Genomic DNA, 16979 nt, shown 5'->3' with positions numbered 1-16979 from the left:
TGTGTGTGTGTGTGTGCGCGTGTGCGTGTGTGTGTGTGTGTGTGTGTGTGCTTTTGATGACTATAGCCAGCACCCTGCATTGCAGCTTGTCATGCAGTCCATTTACCATTAAGGACATGTCTGTATTACACACATAATCCACCACTTTACATTAAAAGTCTGCCCTGAATGGAGATGTTTGAACTAATTGGTGTGGGTTGTGCTGTTACAATGGAAGTAAAGTAACGGTAAAGTCCCACTGATTGTCACACAATGTGTGAAATTTGTTCTCCGCATTTGACCCATCCCCTGGGGGAGCGGTGAGCGCCGCGCTCGGGAATCATATGGTGATCTAACCCCCCAATTCCAACCCTTTGATGCTGAGTGCCAAGCAGGGAGGCAAATGGGTCTCATTTTTATAGTCTTTGCTATGACTCGGCCGGGGATCGAACTCACGACCTCCCAGTCTCAGGGCGGACATTCAGACCACAAGGCCACTGAGCTGGACACATGAGTGACAAGGATAATTCAGATTTAATTCTCTTTTTGGACCTTTCACATCTGAAGACACAATAATGTATTGGAATGTTTTTCCTTTCATATATCTGAAAGAAGGCTCCCAGCAAACACAATTACATCATGATGATGTTCTGATATCATCTTTCAGTGACGTCCAGGACTAGGCCAAATCACAGCCGATTTGGGGATCATTTAGACATCTACACAGGAATGTCAAGAGGACGTCGAAATATGACGTTACCATAAATAGGCATATTCAGTTATTCTGCTATGTACACAGTGTGTATTCAGCAGCGTTATACATAATTATATCCAGATTAACCTTTATTCTACATTTTCAAAAAATAAAACAGTTACCTGGCCGTGGTTTGAACCCAGGACCTCCAGCTTTGGTGTCTGCTACTTTACCCCTACACCATCCTTCCACAGCAATGACAAGGCACGGATATAACCTTATTATGGCATAAACTTGTTTTTATTCAAACGTGGGTGTCAAGTCTTTGTGGATCGGGCATTACTGTGTGACATCTAAACCAACTATGTATTATGCTACAGCAGATGCAGAACCCCAAAACACATTAACCCCACCCAAAATGCTACATTCCAACTTCCAGTAGTAGTAGTAGTAGTAGTAGTAGTATTAGTAGTAGTAGTAGTAATAGTAGCAGAAGTAGTAATAGTAGTAGTAGTAGTGTTGGTAGTAGTGGGAGTGGTAGCAGAAGTAGCAGCAGTAGTTGTAATTGACCGGTTAATGAGTTGTGGGCAATTTAGTGTTGGCGTGTGTTTCATTAAAAGTTTAGAGATTTATCATTTCAAAACGGTTTCACGTATCCAAAATCCTTTACTAACCTTAGGTCGGGGTAGCCCATAGATGACCCAGAAAAAGTTTTGTGTGATTTGGCCAAACGGTCTAGGAGGAGCTCGCAAAAGTAGGTTTTTGATCAAATTCAAAATGGCGGAAAATCTACCACACAGAAATGGGCGTGGCCTAGTGGGTTAGACACATGATGCTCCAGGGAAACCAGTAGATGTGGAATTTTGATTCTACAGCTCGCAGTTCAGAAGTTATGGACCGACAAACATGAAATTGGCTGTTATAGCGCCACCATCTGGTGGATTGGTGTAATTTTTTTACTCTGAGTAGTGGGTGATGTCGTGAACCTGTGTGGAAAGTTTGGGTGATGGGGGGTGTATGGTTTCTGAGATCCACACACTTTTAGGGCAGGAAAAGAACAAAAGTAAATACACAAAAGTTTAAACATTTATCATTTCAAGACGGTTTCACGTATCCAAATTCTTTCTAAGATTTTAAATCAGGGAAGTCCAGAGATGACACACAAAAAGTGTGGGCTCATTTGGGCAAATGGCCTAGGACGAGTTCGTTTTTTTTTTTTTTGAGAAAGTCCAAGATGGCGGAAAATCTAGGCACACGCAAATGGGCGTGGCCTATATGGATAGATGCGTATTGATCCAGGGAATACAGCCGAAGTGGAATTTTGATTCTACGCCTCACGGTTCAGAAGATATGGACCATAACGCAAAATGGTCTGTTATAGCGCCACCATCTGGCCAATATGACTAATTTTTTGTCTCTGAGTAGTGGGGCACATTTCCAACCTATGTGCAAAGTCTGGCTACTGTAGCCCTTACAGTTTTTGCCGTGCATACTGTTTTAGCGGAGAATATGAAAAATAATAATAAACGGAACAGATACAATAGGGATCCACGCACTTCGTGCTTGGACCCCTAATAATAATAATTATAATGTAGATAGGACTTATATAGCACTTTTAGTACTCAATACAATTTGCTTTACATGAAACAAATAAACATACTGTATAACAAAAACATACACGGAAATACAAATAAAGAGGTTAGAGTGAAAGAGGAAGGTGGAGGTGGAAGTCAGATATTGTAGGCTTTCTTGAGTTTTGAGTTGGTTTTTAAAAGAAGGGAGTGTGTCAGAGTTTCGGATGTTAGGGGGCAGGGAATTCCAGAGGTTTGGGGCAGCGATGGCAAAGGCTCTGTCCCCCTAGGTGTGGTGCTTGGTCTTGGTGATGGGGGTGAGAAGGATGGCGTCGGAAGATCGGAGGTGGTGAGTGGGGGAGTGGCGATGGAGGAGATCTGTCAGGTATGAGGAGACAAGATTATTGAGAGCTTTGTAAGTGATGAGGAGGATCTTGACGTGGATTCAGTGCTGTATTGGAAGCCAGTGAAGGTGTTGGAGGATGGGTGTGATGTGTTCTCTGGAGCAGGAGTGGGTGAGCAACCGGGCAGCTGAGTTCTGAACGTATTGTCGTTTTTGGAGGACAGTGGAAGGGAGGCCATAAAGAATGCTGGTCTAGTAGTCTAGTCTGGACTGGAGGTGATGAAGGCATGGATGAGTGTTTCTGCAGCTGAGGGGGAGAGGGTGAGGCGGAGTCGTGTAATGTTACAGAGGTGGAAGAAGGATGTTTTGGTGATGTTGTCGATGTGTGACTTGAAGGAGAGGGTGGGATCCATAGTAATGCTGAGGTTTGGGACCCGGGGGGGGGGGGGGAGGGTGTGACTGTGTGAATGCAGAGTGAGAAGTTCTGGGAGGAGGGATTTTGGGCCGATGATGATGATTTCAGATTTATTGCAGTTGAGTTTGAGGAAGTTGTTGTTCATCCAGACTTTTATTTCAGTAAGACAGTCCGTGAAGAGGTCAACAACAATGAAGAGGTCCGTTTAACACACTCCATTAGAAATACTCTGCATTAGCTAGTACCTGATACCTGTAGAATCTGGACTGCTTTGGTCTCATGGACCCCAAGACCAATACAGGGAAGCTGTTTATCCCAAGAAGAAGCCAGTGTTTCATATCCGTGACACCTATAACAAACCTGGAGCAGTGTGTGTGTGCTCTGTGACTGTGTGTGTGTGTGTGTGTGTGTGTGTGTGTGTGTGTGTGTGTGTGTGTGTGTGTGTGTGTGTGTGTGTGTGTGTGTGTGTGTGTGTGTGTGTGTGTGTGTGTGTGTGTGTAATGTGTATGTGTGTAACAGGATATTGTTGTATGAGTGGGGGCAGTGTTTGAGGCTGACAGATGGTTAGCAGAGTGGCATGGTGTACATACTCCATACTCCATCGTTGTTACAGTAGCTCATGACTGAATAATACATGCTGCTGGCTACAGCTACTTGTTGTTTGTCCCTTCAGTCAGTGATAACCTGGCAACTAGCTGGAGTTCAGAGTACAGTGGCAAAAGCGGACTGGCAGTCTGGGACACTGTGTATTTTGCAGACACATACAATCTAGTGTCCGAAAGTAACTTTTTGGTTCACCTCCCAAGGCCTGCTATACAAAAATCACACCCAGTTGAAGTAAGCAGTGCAGGTTTGTGCAGGTTGGACCCTTCTCCCCCGCCCCACTCTCCCCTCTCTCTGGCACTGTGTGTGCGTGCGTGTGTGCGTGTTTCACCGGCTCACAGCTCAAAATTGCACTGGTTAAAATTAATTTGAATTAAATTGAATTCTATTCTAGTTTAAGTTAGTCTAGTCTGTTCAATTCACCTCAATTCAATTGTGTTCTGTTCTAATTTGTCTCTGCTGTAGTGAAAGAGCTGTGATTGAAACCGGCCTCTAGACGACCAGGGCAACGTCAGCAGCCAAGTCATCACACTGCTGCCATGGCAACGGTGACATCAGCTTGGCTCTGTTATTACTGCTGTAAAGAAGAAGAAAAGGGGGAGGGAGGCGTTAACAAGAAAGATGAGAAAGAGCCAGAGGGAAAACGTGAGAAAGATGGAGGGAGGGAGAAGAGCAGAGGAAAGGAATGAGACAGAGACAGACAGACAGACAAAGAGAGTGAGACAGAAACACACACAGACTTAGAGACAGACAGACAGACAGACAGACAGACAGACAGACAGACAGACAGACAGACAGACTGAGACAGACAGACAGACTGAGAGACAGACAGACAGAACAGACGTGCTATTATTGTTAAAGCATCATCAAAGCTCTGACGTGCGGACGCACGCACACACAGTCACTCCATATTCTGCAGTGTAACACAGTGCTCTATTTTCTTTTACCTTTATTTATACAGGGGGAGTCTCACTGAGAGCAATGCTCTCTTTTTCACACACACACACACACACACACACACACACACACACACACACACACACACACACACACACACACACACACAGACACACACACACACACACACACACACACACACACACACACACACACACAGCAGTCAAGGGTAACCTCTAGACAACGACCTGGTGCGAGTGGCTGCGTGTGACCATTACTGTGGCGACCAAGCCTGATGGCTGTGTATCCAGACATGAGGCCATGACACACACACACAGGGATCATTTAGAGCCAATTTCAATGGGCAAATTATGACGGACAACATTATCAACAATTTGAAGATCCAAAACACTAAATTGAATTGTTTAAGTGAATCGCTTTCATTATGTTTATTAAACCCTTCAGTTTGAACAAGTGTAACACTGAAATTCGGTCAGAGGAATGACGATTTTGTTTTGAATATATACATATTTTGTTGACTTGATTATGGGCGTCTGGGTAGATGTAGATGTAAAAGCACTCGCCTAACACCGTGGAGACCCGGGATCAATTCCTGGCAGTGGTACTTTGGCGGCTTGACGGACGGACACAATGGATCAGTGTGGCTGCAGTCTTATGCATTCATACTAGGGATGGGCATCGAATTTCGAATTTTCGAATAATCGTATTATCAAGGTCGACTTTTATTATTGAAATTCGAAATTCGTTTATTGAAAAAAAAAAAAAAAAAAAAAATTGTGAGTGAAATGTTGCATTGTCTCCCCTGATTCTAAGTATAGTCGAATCGCTTGGTTTGAGCAAGTAAAACAATTTTTATAAGCAACCTCTCCCTCTTCATTTTTCCATAAACCTTGCTTAAAATGCTTATAAAAATTGTTTTACTTGCTCAAACCAAGCGATTCGACTATACTTAGAATCAGGGGAGACAATGCAACATTTCACTCACAAAAAAAAAAAAAAAAAAAAAAAAACTTTTTTTACATTTTTAATTGTTTTTACATTTTATTTTTATTTTCGAATTTCGATTAAAAGTCGACTTTGGCCAGCGAATTTCGAATAGTGTTTTTGCTAGAAATGCCCATCCCTAATTCATACTCGTCAGTTCTTTCTAAAAGGTTAGGATAGAGATTCACCAGAACCAAATGATCATTCCTCATAATTTACAACCGTACTAACAGTGTTTTCTAAACCCAAAATGGGTCAGAGCAGGCCTATATAGGATCGGATGCGTAGCAAAAGTACTTGAATGAATGTGGGTTCCTGTGGTGAGAGGACTGTACAGTCTGTATTTCTCAAATGTAGGTTGAGAACGTTTCAGAAAGCCTTGACGTATGAACGTCCGTGGGGTAAGGGCACAGACAAAGATAGAACACAGCGTAAGGAGGGAGGAAGGAGGGCAAGAAAGGAGAACTAGAGGAGAGGACAGCCTGGAGAGGAGGCACACATGGAGCTGTAGATCGGGGCCTTTTCACACCTATCTCGTTTGAATCACACCACTGTAGAATTCCTTTCCCCCTTGGTGAGGTTCATTTGAGCTGGTGTGAGTCATGTGCAGCCATCGAACTCTGGTGCACTCCTCTTTGAAGAGGAGGTCCCAGCGCGGTTCCAAACAGACTCGGTTCGTGCGTTCGTTCGTTTGTGGTGAGAACTTGATCCGACCTCGATCCGACCCAACTGCAGGAAGACTCGCACATTTTTGGATTAAACCAGCTCCCGTAGCCATCTGAGCTGTGCGTGACGAGTTGAGGACCGACCAGCATTTTAGGATTAAAAACATCTTCATTCATCACATGCTGTTTTGGTGACTGGTGAAACTGTGTGGATTGTTTTTTTGTTTTTGTTTTGCATGATTGCAATCATCAGCAGTTTGGACTGGACCTTCACTGGTCTCGTATGGCAAATGACAACAAGTGGTGGTCTCATCACAGCCAACCTTCAGCTTCTCCATGATAGTAGCCTACCTGTAGGCACAAGTTGTGAGGGTTTTGTTTTTACCAAATTACCGCTTGTTAATGTCAGCCCGACACTTGCCTTTACGTTTGATTGGCAGGTGATAGAAGCATAATTGGGACAGGGAAATGACGGTCGGGATCTTTTCTGATGACAGGTAAAGTTGAATGACACTAATGGTTGAGAATTGGGAATTGCAGAGGAGTTTAATGACGGAGAGGTCTGTTCAGAACTTCAGATATGCATTCTGGTTTTCACTTCTGTGGCATGCTTCTCTCTCTCTCTCACACACACACCACAGACCATAGACTGTACAAAAAGAGAGGAGGTAGGCTTAGACTACATCATACCCAATGCGTATTTTCCATCCCGGGAGACCAGAGTCTCCTGGCTAATCTGGGAGGGTTGGGAGTCCTACCTGGACTGTTTGCTTTTTGGCTGGTGTGAAACCAAACTAAAACAATGTATCATTCTCATGTCTGGTCGGAAACAAAGTACCGGACTAGGCATGTCTGAAAACGCCCTTAATCTCTCTTTATTCTTTCCCTCTGTGTCCTTCCTCTCTACTCCTTCATTCTCTGTCTTATTTCTCCATCCTCCCACCCTCTCTCCTCCTCCTCCTCTCTGGCCATCTGTCTATTTTCCCAGCTTTGTCTGCCTCACCTAATTGTCTTAAACCCAGTTTTCACCCATCCTCTCTCCTCCGCCTCTGTCCACCTGTCTGTTCCTCTCTCTCTCTCTCTCTCTCTCTCTCTCTCTCTCTCTCTCTCTCTCTCTCTAATGGCACACACTACATGCAGCCGGCACTACACAGAGAAAGCCAATGTCACCTCAGGTCATCCAGTTCATTCTTGTCAAGGATGTCAAACTTTGATATAAAGGTGTACTAAATGAGTTGGCTATTTCCCAACTACCTACTGTAACTGTACCAATGACTTCATTAGATGTCAGCTCTTTAGAACTGCCTGCATGTTACTGTATGGCCGACACACTATGATCACACATGATCTTTCTGTGCCGACACTGCAGGCAGAAGATTCAAAGCATCAGCAGCACTGCCACTTGTGTTTTACCACAGCCATTACTATTACTATATATAATATTACTATATATATATTACTATATATATTACTATATTATATTACTATATCACTGCCATAGGTCACATTACTCATATCTTTAGTTAAAATTGCCTAAGTAAGCGGCAGTGTCTGCCTGTGGCAGCGGTGGCTGTCATGATTGTGATGTCATCAGAGATGTCATCAGTGATGTCATTTGAGCAAATGTGACGTATGAGCCGATGGCGCACAGTTGCACGATGGCGCCTAAGTGGGTGAACGGTGTCTGCCTGTCTGTCTGTCTGCCTGTCTGTCTGTCTGTCTGTCTGTCTGTCTGTCTGTCTGTCTGTCTGCCTGTCTGTCTGTCTGTCTGTCTGTCTGTCTGTCACGATTTTGGGAGCCTGCGGAGTGGGCGATTTCCATAACGGCTGCCATGGCACATCATCTCCAGAATCTCCAGGCTAGGAATCGAGCGCGTGAGATTCCTAGTTTTCTAAAAACTGACATAAAAGACGGCTTATATTTGTCTGTCCTTTAGTCTAACATGTGAGTGGTCACTGCAGTTCAACAAACTGCAGAAAAATCTGCAATTCTGGTCGTCTGTCAACATTTGTGCTTGGATATGAGGCATTAGCATGAATGAATATTGAAAATCACAAGTTTGTGATGTTTTAAATAAACATTATATGACCAAAACCTACGTGCTCCTTGTGGTTTAAAAATCAGGTGAAATTGGTGACGTATTTTACATCAACAATACAAGTACATTACTGTACATGTACGCTGTTCAAGGGCTGAAAGGCCGTAGTTGGTGACACTGACTGGGGGGATGGAACCTGTCCCAGCATGCAATGGGCAAAAGACAGGGAAACAAACAGGGCAGGTCCCCAGTCTATCACAGGGCTAAAACAGAGACAATAACACATTCATACATATGAGCCATTTAGAGTTTGGAGAGTGGGAGGAAACCCAAACTCCCTAGAAAGGTTTGGGAATCAAACACGAGTCACTCTTGCTGTGGGGTGACAGCTCTAACCACTGAGCCTCCGTGCCACCAGAGGAGAGACCTAATGCTCCCAGTGTGAAGTGTCCTCCACTAAATTACACTGACAGGGACACAGAGGGACAGGTGGGAACCCTGCCATATGCCCCTCTCTCTGACTGTGTGTGTGTGTGTGTGTGTGTGTGTGTGTGTGTGTATGTGTGTTTGTGTGAGTGTGTGTGTGTGTGTGTGTGTGTGTGTGTGTGTGTGTGTGTGCTGTGTGTTTGTGTGTGTGTGTGTGTGTGTGTGTGTGTGTGTGTGTGTGTGTGTGTGTGTGTGTGTGTGTGTGTGTGTGTGTGTGTGTGTGTGTGTGTGTGTTTGTGTGTGTGTGTGTCTTAGAAGTAGGCTGTACGTTTGACTATAGTCTGGAGGAGACATTCCTTGCTAAGGTTTTAAAATACCAACCTCTCAAAAATGAGATTGAACAACTTGGGTACAAGTGCAAACTACTTGTGTTTATATTTGGAAGCCTTGGCAACGTCCACAGACTAGTTGTAAGGGGTTTGCAGATGGCAGGAATTCCAAAGCCAAAAGCTAAAGCATTAGCAAAATTCTGCTCAATATCTGTGATAATAGGCAGCCGCCACATATGGAGGAGACGCTGCTTCCTGTATCCATAGACAGATCAGACATGGCAATGAGATTCTGAGCTTGTATGTGCATCTACCACTATTTGTGTTCAAGAATTTCTCTTGTAAAATGTGAACATAAATAAATATATTAAATGTGTGTGTGTGTGTGTGTGTGTGTGTGTGTGTGTGTGTGTGTGTGTGTGTGTGTGTGTGTGTGTGTGTGTGTGTGTGTGTGTGCACGTGCGTGTGTGTGTGTGCGCGCATGTGTGTGCGTGTGTGTGTGCGTGCGTGCATGTGTGCATCTGTGTGTAAGTGTGTGTGTGGGGGGGCGTGCGAGAGAGGGGAGGGAGTGTGCACATGTCCATGCACATGACACGCACCAACATCTGAAGTGTACAACACACACATGGATTGTTGCCATGGTGACGTCCTTGACAACATCTCCAGGGTGTTTTGTGTATTGTGTAATCAGGCTGCTATAAAGAGCGAGCATTGATATTCAGAGCATCACATACGTCTGCTCTCACCATCAAACCAAAGTGAGATGTTCTGGAAAATGATACCGTCCTAAGCTATAGCCTGGTACCAGCCAGTCACGTGAACTCACATTTCATTTTGTTCTACCAGACCGTCTGGCCTCAAGCTTTCACCCAGTGTTTGCAGTGGGCGGAAGTTGGGCGGGTATACTTGCCTTGACAGACAACTCCTTCAGCCAATCAGCGTTGGATCCAGTCAAACCCAAATCCACTCGGGAGAACGGCAAAAACACATTTATTTTCTGCCGAGAAACTCCACTGTTGCATACTCCTGTACTTGTTTAATTGTTGTTATTGAGTCTATTTCTGCAAGAACGGCACTTTATGGCTGTTTAAACTCGACAAACGTTGACATTAGTCCTTGAGGCGAACAGGCATGGAGGCAGCCTTTATCGTTTTGCTAGCGGCATTCCTGATTGGCCGGTTACGATGTCAACTACGAGGCGGGTCACTGATTGGCTAGAACGCTTTGCAATTTCTGCAAATACCCTCCCAGGGCTTGAGGCCAGAACGAGTGGTAGAACGAAATGAAATGTGAGTTCACGTGACCGGTTGGTTTCCCAGGCTAGGCTAGCTATATATTGCCAAGAAAATGGGCACCAATTTATTATTGCTGCTTTATATTGCACTAGTATTTCAATAACATTTGAACACGGCACTCAAATGAAAACTTAACAGGTGTCAAAATTGCCCCAAAATTACATTCAAATATTCCTTGTTCGACTATATGGCATATTTAAATATCTATTTTTGCACCGGTCACGTGAACTCACATTCGATACAGTCAACCACCAAATCCTTCTTTCCACTCTGTCTGACCTCGGCATTTCAGGTTCTGCACTCTCCTGGTTTGCTTCCTACCTCTCGAACCGCTCATACCAGGTCTCATGGAGAGGGTCCCTCTCCAGATCCTGTCCTCTTACCACCGGTGTCCCCCAGGGCTCAGTCCTGGGCCCCTTACTTTTCCTTCTCTATATCAGATCTCTTGCCTATGTGATCTCTTCTCATGGCTTTTCTTATCACTGCTATGCTGATGACACCCAGCTTTTCCTTTCCTTCCCCCCCTCTGACACTCAAATCGAGGCTCGCATCTCTGCATGCCTCAAAGACATTGGCGACTGGATGTCTGCCCACCACCTCAAGCTCAACCTTGGTAAGACCGAGCTACTCTTCCTCCCAGGAAAAGACTGCCCTCTCGCAGATCTCTCCATCTCCATTGACAACACCACTGTACTTCCCTCCCAAACAGCTAAGAACCTTGGGGTGATCCTTGACAACCAGCTGTCTTGCTCTGCCAACATAGCTGCTACAGCACGCTCCTGTAGGTTCTCTCTCTACAACATCCGCAAAATCCGTCCCTTTCTCACAAGAGAAGCGACTCAACTCCTGGTCCAGTCTCTTGTCTCCTCCCGCCTCGACTACTGCAACGTGCTCCTGGCCGGCCTACCTGCCACCGACATCCGACCGCTTCAGCTCATTCAGAACGCTGCAGCCCGTCTGATATTCAACCAACCCAAATTCTCTCACGTCACTCCCCTCTTCCAGGAGCTCCACTGGCTTCCCATCTCGGCCCGCATCAAATTCAAGACACTGGTACTGGCCTACAGGGCAGTACACCAGTCAGCTCCCCGGTACCTGCAATCCATGGTCAGGTTCCAAACCTCTCAGCGCTCCCTTCGCTCCTCCACCAGTGCAGGTCGCCTCGCCCCTCCTTCGCTACGGGGGCTCAAAAGTCGCTCATCCCGATCTCGACTCTTCTCGTCCCTGGCACCTCAATGGTGGAACGAGCTTCCACCTTCGGTCAGGCAGCTGAATCACTGCCGATCTTTCGGAAAAGACTAAAGACACACCTTTTCAGGCTCCATCTGGGCCCTTCTTGATCTAACTTCGTTCTCTCTCTTTCTTTAAAAAAAAAAAAAAAAAAAAAACTAACCAACCTTGTGCCACTAACCTAAACTTGTACCACTGTTCCTTCAGAAGTTGTAGTTGTCATAGACTGTGCTCCATAGTTGATTGCTCTATTGCTGACAAAAAATGTGTTATTGTAAGTCGCTTTGGATAAAAGCGTCTGCCAAATGACGTAATGTAATGTAATGTAATGTAATAAAATGGCAAGCCAGCCAACACAATGAGAGACATAACAACTTGTATATTTATTTCAACATAGACAAGTTTATACCTACACATCACAAAATACACAAATAAAATAATGTCCTATAATGTTACCGAAGCCACTGGGGATAGTAATTGAAGTTTTACGGCATAATGTTAATGTTATAGAACCGACATTTAATGCTCCGAGCGATCTGCTGTGATAAGCATGGAACAACGGTTGCTAACGGTAGGCTAACTGTAGCATACAAAGCTTTACCCACACATTTTTCGTCTCTGACGGTCACAGATGGAAGAATTGTTGTAATTGTTATTTTGTACTTCCAAACGGGGCTTTTTAGATTACTCTGACTCCAAATCACTCTCTCTGCGGGCGAGCTGGGTTGTGAAGCAGAACCTCCTTGTGAACTCTCGGCTATCATCATTACCACCCTCGTTTCAGCTTGACTGCTGTTTGGCATGCAATGCGTGAGGCAGACATCAAAGATATTATACACTAACAAGATGACCCACTACATGCTGCCCCAATGGTATGAAATGGTATACTTCCTGACTCACAGTTGTGCCGTCTCACCCTAATAAATGGTCTCTGCTAAATCACAAGTATCTCCATCACAGAGACACTGGATTAACGAGCTCGTGTCTTACTGTACTCCAGAGAAGATATTGTATAATGTAAGAAAGAAACCTGCAACATTCCAGAAAATTTGGGGGCCCTTTATCGATATGCTACCGTCTCTAAGAACAGGTGACCATAGCTAATTAGCATCTCTACCTGGACCAAACCTAATTTTAATGAATGCTAGAAATTGTTTGTATGTACGTATGTATGTGTGTATGTATGTATGTATGTAGAGATCCATACAAGGGAGATGGGTGGGGGGAGGGATGGGGTTGGGATTTATTTGTTTATTTTGTTTGGTTTGTCTTGTTTTATTTTACGCAATGTGCGTATGCTCAAGCAGAGATGTTTATCTGTAATATTGTCAACGAATGAGCAACTGTACGAAAAATAAAATAAATCTTGAAAAAAAAAAAAAAAAAAAAGGTCTCTGCAGACGCGCGAAGCAGACCGCCACTCTAGTGCAAGTTTTTCCCCACATACGAATATTACTTTTCACATTCGAATGTCAGTTTTTTTGTATATTAGAATATAGAATATTCTTTGACAGCCCTATAACAGACATCTGGTTTTCAGTTTAACGAACAAGTCAGGGATTCACTACACTTGACCACAGTTGGAGACACTGTAGAATCATATCGTTTCTGTAAAATATGACTCTCTGTGATTAATGAGGAAGAACACCTCATTAACAACACAACACAAAACAAAACCATTTATCTTCTCGAGGGAGACACATTATGCAGTCCAGCCCAGACAACATTATATAGGCACACAGGGTGATGGCTGAGTGGATCTAAATCTGCTGCTACTGACCCAGGAAAACAGTCAAACTGTGTTTTTCAACACTGTTCCAGTTTAAGCCGTGTTCTACTTTGTCAAAAGCACCAACCGCTCCTCACTCCCAACTCCTCAAACAGTGACGTCCGGTCAGGAACCCCGTACCCTCCCCTGCCCACAAGAAAGGTACAGTAGCCCTTCATTATCACAAATCAACGGTATGGGTGCATGACTGATTTCACAAAATGTTCCCATGAACGGGAACGCCCCCCTTCAATGCCCCCCCCCCCCACCCCCACACGTCCCTTGCCATTCCTTGGCTTTTGCTGAAATGACGCCACTGCAGGAATCTTTCCTTTCACAGGCTCAACCCATCTCAACCTAGTGGTCATTAGTTTGCCACTGTTGCCTGATGCTACGCTGGTAACAGCGCTAACAGTGGTAAGCTTATGCTTAAAATGTATTCCTTCTTACCATTCATTCACTTAAGTTCAGAAATGGGCATAAATGTAAGGATCAACATACCTAAATCACAGCAGGCTATCTACAGTAAACTAAAAAACACATGGTAGATACTTGTTTCTCTCTCTCCCCCCACCTCTCGGGGTGTACAGTATCTATGGGCAAAGTGGGTTGTTTGTTTATTGCGTTTTGTGTGTTTACTTATTGTAGGTGTTTTTTATGGACTCTGAGTGTGCTAATAAACTTGATTGAAAAACTTCCCATTGTGTTTTTCCATTGAATTGTTGCCAGAGCGTTGATTAGATCTTCATCTCCCATTGATAAAGGCAGCTGGGTAGAATTAGGTTAGCAATCTGTTATGTCTGTCCTGCCTGCCTCGCTCTATTACAGCTGATAGGATCACCAGGCTGCCTCGTATCCCAGTCCACAATTACATTATGAGCAGACAGGAGTCAGGACAACTGGAAATATGGCTCCTTTTCACATACAGGTAGGCGCTTTCCTAACAGCGTCTTGGCAGGTGAGCATCTGTGGTCGCTGGTCGCGTTAACCGAATATTTCTCATTTTTGGCAGATTTTTTTTTTTACAATGTTGTAAAAATGTAAAGGTCGTCCGTTATTTTGACAGGTTGAATGGAATTATCAGCGCAGCAATGCAGGAACTCAAATAAATGTATTCACATGTGGCCCTCCTAAATACTGTTCCAAACCAAAACAAGAAACGACTCTCAAAACCCGCCCACAATGCACTCCAAAACAGCCCAACATGGGTGGGAAAATCACTCTGAGGAGGGAGCGAGCAAACAAACAAACAGATTTTCATCACCCCAAACCACTCTCCTCTCTAAGTTTACATATCCTTCTCCTCTCTTCTTCTCCTCTCCTCTCCTCCTCTCCTCCTCTCTTCTCTTCTTCTCCTCTCCTCTCCTCTCCTCTCTTCTTCTCCTCTCCTCTCTTATTCTCCTCTCTTCTCTTATTCTCCTAGCTCTCTTCTTCCCCTCTCCTCTCCTATTCTCCTCTCATCTCTTCCATTCTTCCCCTCTCCTCTCCTCTCCTCTCTTCTCTTCTTCCCCTCTCCTCTCTTCTCTTCTTCCTCTCCTCTCTTCTCTTCTTCCTCTCTTCTTCCCCTCTCCTCTCCTATTCTCCTCTCATCTCCTATCTTCTTCCCCTCCTCTCTTCTTCCCCTCTCCTCTCCTCTCATCTCCTTTCTTCTCCTCTCTTCTCTTCTTCCCCTCCTCTCTTCTTCCCCTCTCCTCTCTTCTCTTCTTCATCTCTTCTTCCCCTCTCCTCTCTTCTCTTCTTCCTCTCTTCTTCCCCTCTCCTCTCCTCTCTTATGGTTCGTGCACACCATGAAACGCTCGGCGGCATGCCTCCTGTGAAAGCCTCTTTGACGCTGCATCTTGATAGGCTGTCTTGCTCTAGTTCCGCGTCTGATTGGTCCATTTCAACCTCGCGCCCCCTGCCTCTGGAACCGCCCAGCGTTTCGCTGTCACAGACTAGAGGCGGCTTGTCTCCGAGCGGCTTCACGCTCGCGGAGCGGGACTAGGGCGGGACCTTTCATTGAAGCTACCCAATGACAGCTCTTCCTGCACATTTCGTCCCCCCACCCTCCTGTGTACCTCGACCTGAAAACGTTTCTACAGGCTACAGCTCCAAGCTGGAAGCTGGTTTCCACGCCCACAAAATGCTGCGACGAGGCGGAAAAGCGATTTTGCCATTGTAGATGTGCACGAGCCGTTATTCTCTTCTTCCTCTCCTCTCTCTTCTTCTCCTCTCTTCTTCCCCCCTCCTCTCCTCTCCTATTCTCCTCTCATCTCTCTTCTTCCCCTCTCCTCTCTTCTCTTCTTCCCCTCTCCTCTCCTCTCTTATTCTCCTCTCATCTCCTCTCTTCTTCCTCTCTTATTCTCCTCTCATCTCCTCTCTTCTTCCCCTCTCTTCTCTTCTTCCCCTCTCCTCTCTTCTCTTCTTCCCCTCTCCTCTCTTCTCTTCTTCCCCTCTCCTCTCTTCTCTTCTTCTGCTCTCTTCTCTTCTTCTCCTCTCCTCTCATTTCCTCACACCGCCTCGACCAAAAAAACAACAACACCAAATAACAACACCCGTGGCTAGCAGCGGCGGCCGTTTTTGGGGGGCGGCACAGCTGTAAAAGCTATTACAAAAAGTAAGGAAATATATTTAAAGTTGTACAGATGTGATTTTTGACATTTTCAGTAGTAGTATTGTCAATGGGTTTTTAAAGACATCTTGCTATAGGGGTGCCGCAGCCAAACGGTAATGCTAATTGGGGGCCTTGAAATGGAAAGGTTTGGGAACCCCTCATCTAGGAGAGATTCCTGTCCTCCCAGCATCATCACAGCAACAACTGCAACAGCATCAAAACCCTGGAGGGGAGGGTGATACTGCAGTAAGGATGCACACCAACCGCCATCAATTTGTGACAGACAGACAGACAGACAGACACACACACACACACACACACACACACACACACACAGACAAAGACGTGATGTCTAGTCCACAGGACACGAGAGCTATTAGACGGATTGAGAGAGAGAGAGAGAGAGAGAGGGAGAGAGAGAGAGAGAGAGAGAGGGAGAGAGAGAGAGAGAGAGAGAGAGAGACTTACCGAATAGCTGCTCTCAGATGACGTTATCCACCAGTAATATCCACAGATAGCCTAATGTTATCCATCAGCTGTCCATTTTGAGTTGGTAAAATACATCCACGATTCCCCAGTTTCTAATGTTTTGCAAAACTTCGACAAGTCTCGCAGTTGCACGGGTCCATATGATTGACCCGCCTCCGCTGTTTCTGATTGGCTACTACCAAGGCTCTGTCTAGTAGCTACTTTATTGGTTTAAAACCGCGTCAGTTGAATGCCTCAAACATGATTCCATTGGATAAACGGTACCACAACAAAACACACGTGTAACTTTGTTTTTTTCTCTCTCACTTTTTTGAAGATGACGGAAATCCGTCGCTACGACGGAGAACTTTAATCCCTGAGCCTGTCCTGTCTCTTTTTACCATTGCGCCCGCTAGCAGAGCCATGGTCATAAGGAAGCATTTTTGGATCAGCTAGGGAATGCGAGGTGTCACTTCGTGAGCGCCTTGATCCTGTACAGGATCTGTACTTGTTATGTGAAGTGTCTGCCTTCTTGATTGTTTGTACCAATTGCCCCGTGTGGGATAACATTGTATTGTATGAAATTGAATGTGTGTGTGTGTGTGTGTGTGTGTGTGTGTGTGTGTGTGTGTGTGTGTGTGTGTGTGTGCACGTGCATGC

The 16979-nt window shown here is 45.0% G+C and overlaps 1 protein-coding gene across 1 annotated transcript in view; it reads right to left on the bottom strand.

Annotated features, from left to right (window-relative positions):
- Nucleotides 1–16744, bottom strand: part of LOC310776443 (glycerophosphodiester phosphodiesterase domain-containing protein 5-like) — a gene marked incomplete at both ends in the record, with an annotated part of 49636 nt that extends 32892 nt beyond the window's left edge. Inside the window, one exon of the mRNA XM_083636634.1 lies at nucleotides 16721–16744. Coding sequence (XP_083492760.1) covers nucleotides 16721–16744 — 24 coding nt within the window. The remainder of the gene's footprint in view (nucleotides 1–16720) is intronic.
- Between the last annotated feature and the right edge of the window lie 235 nt (nucleotides 16745–16979).

Source organism: Poromitra crassiceps, assembly GCF_964638095.1.
Source record: "Poromitra crassiceps genome assembly, chromosome: 5".
NCBI lineage: Eukaryota > Metazoa > Chordata > Actinopteri > Beryciformes > Melamphaidae > Poromitra > Poromitra crassiceps.
This window is presented reverse-complemented; position numbering and strand designations above follow the sequence as displayed.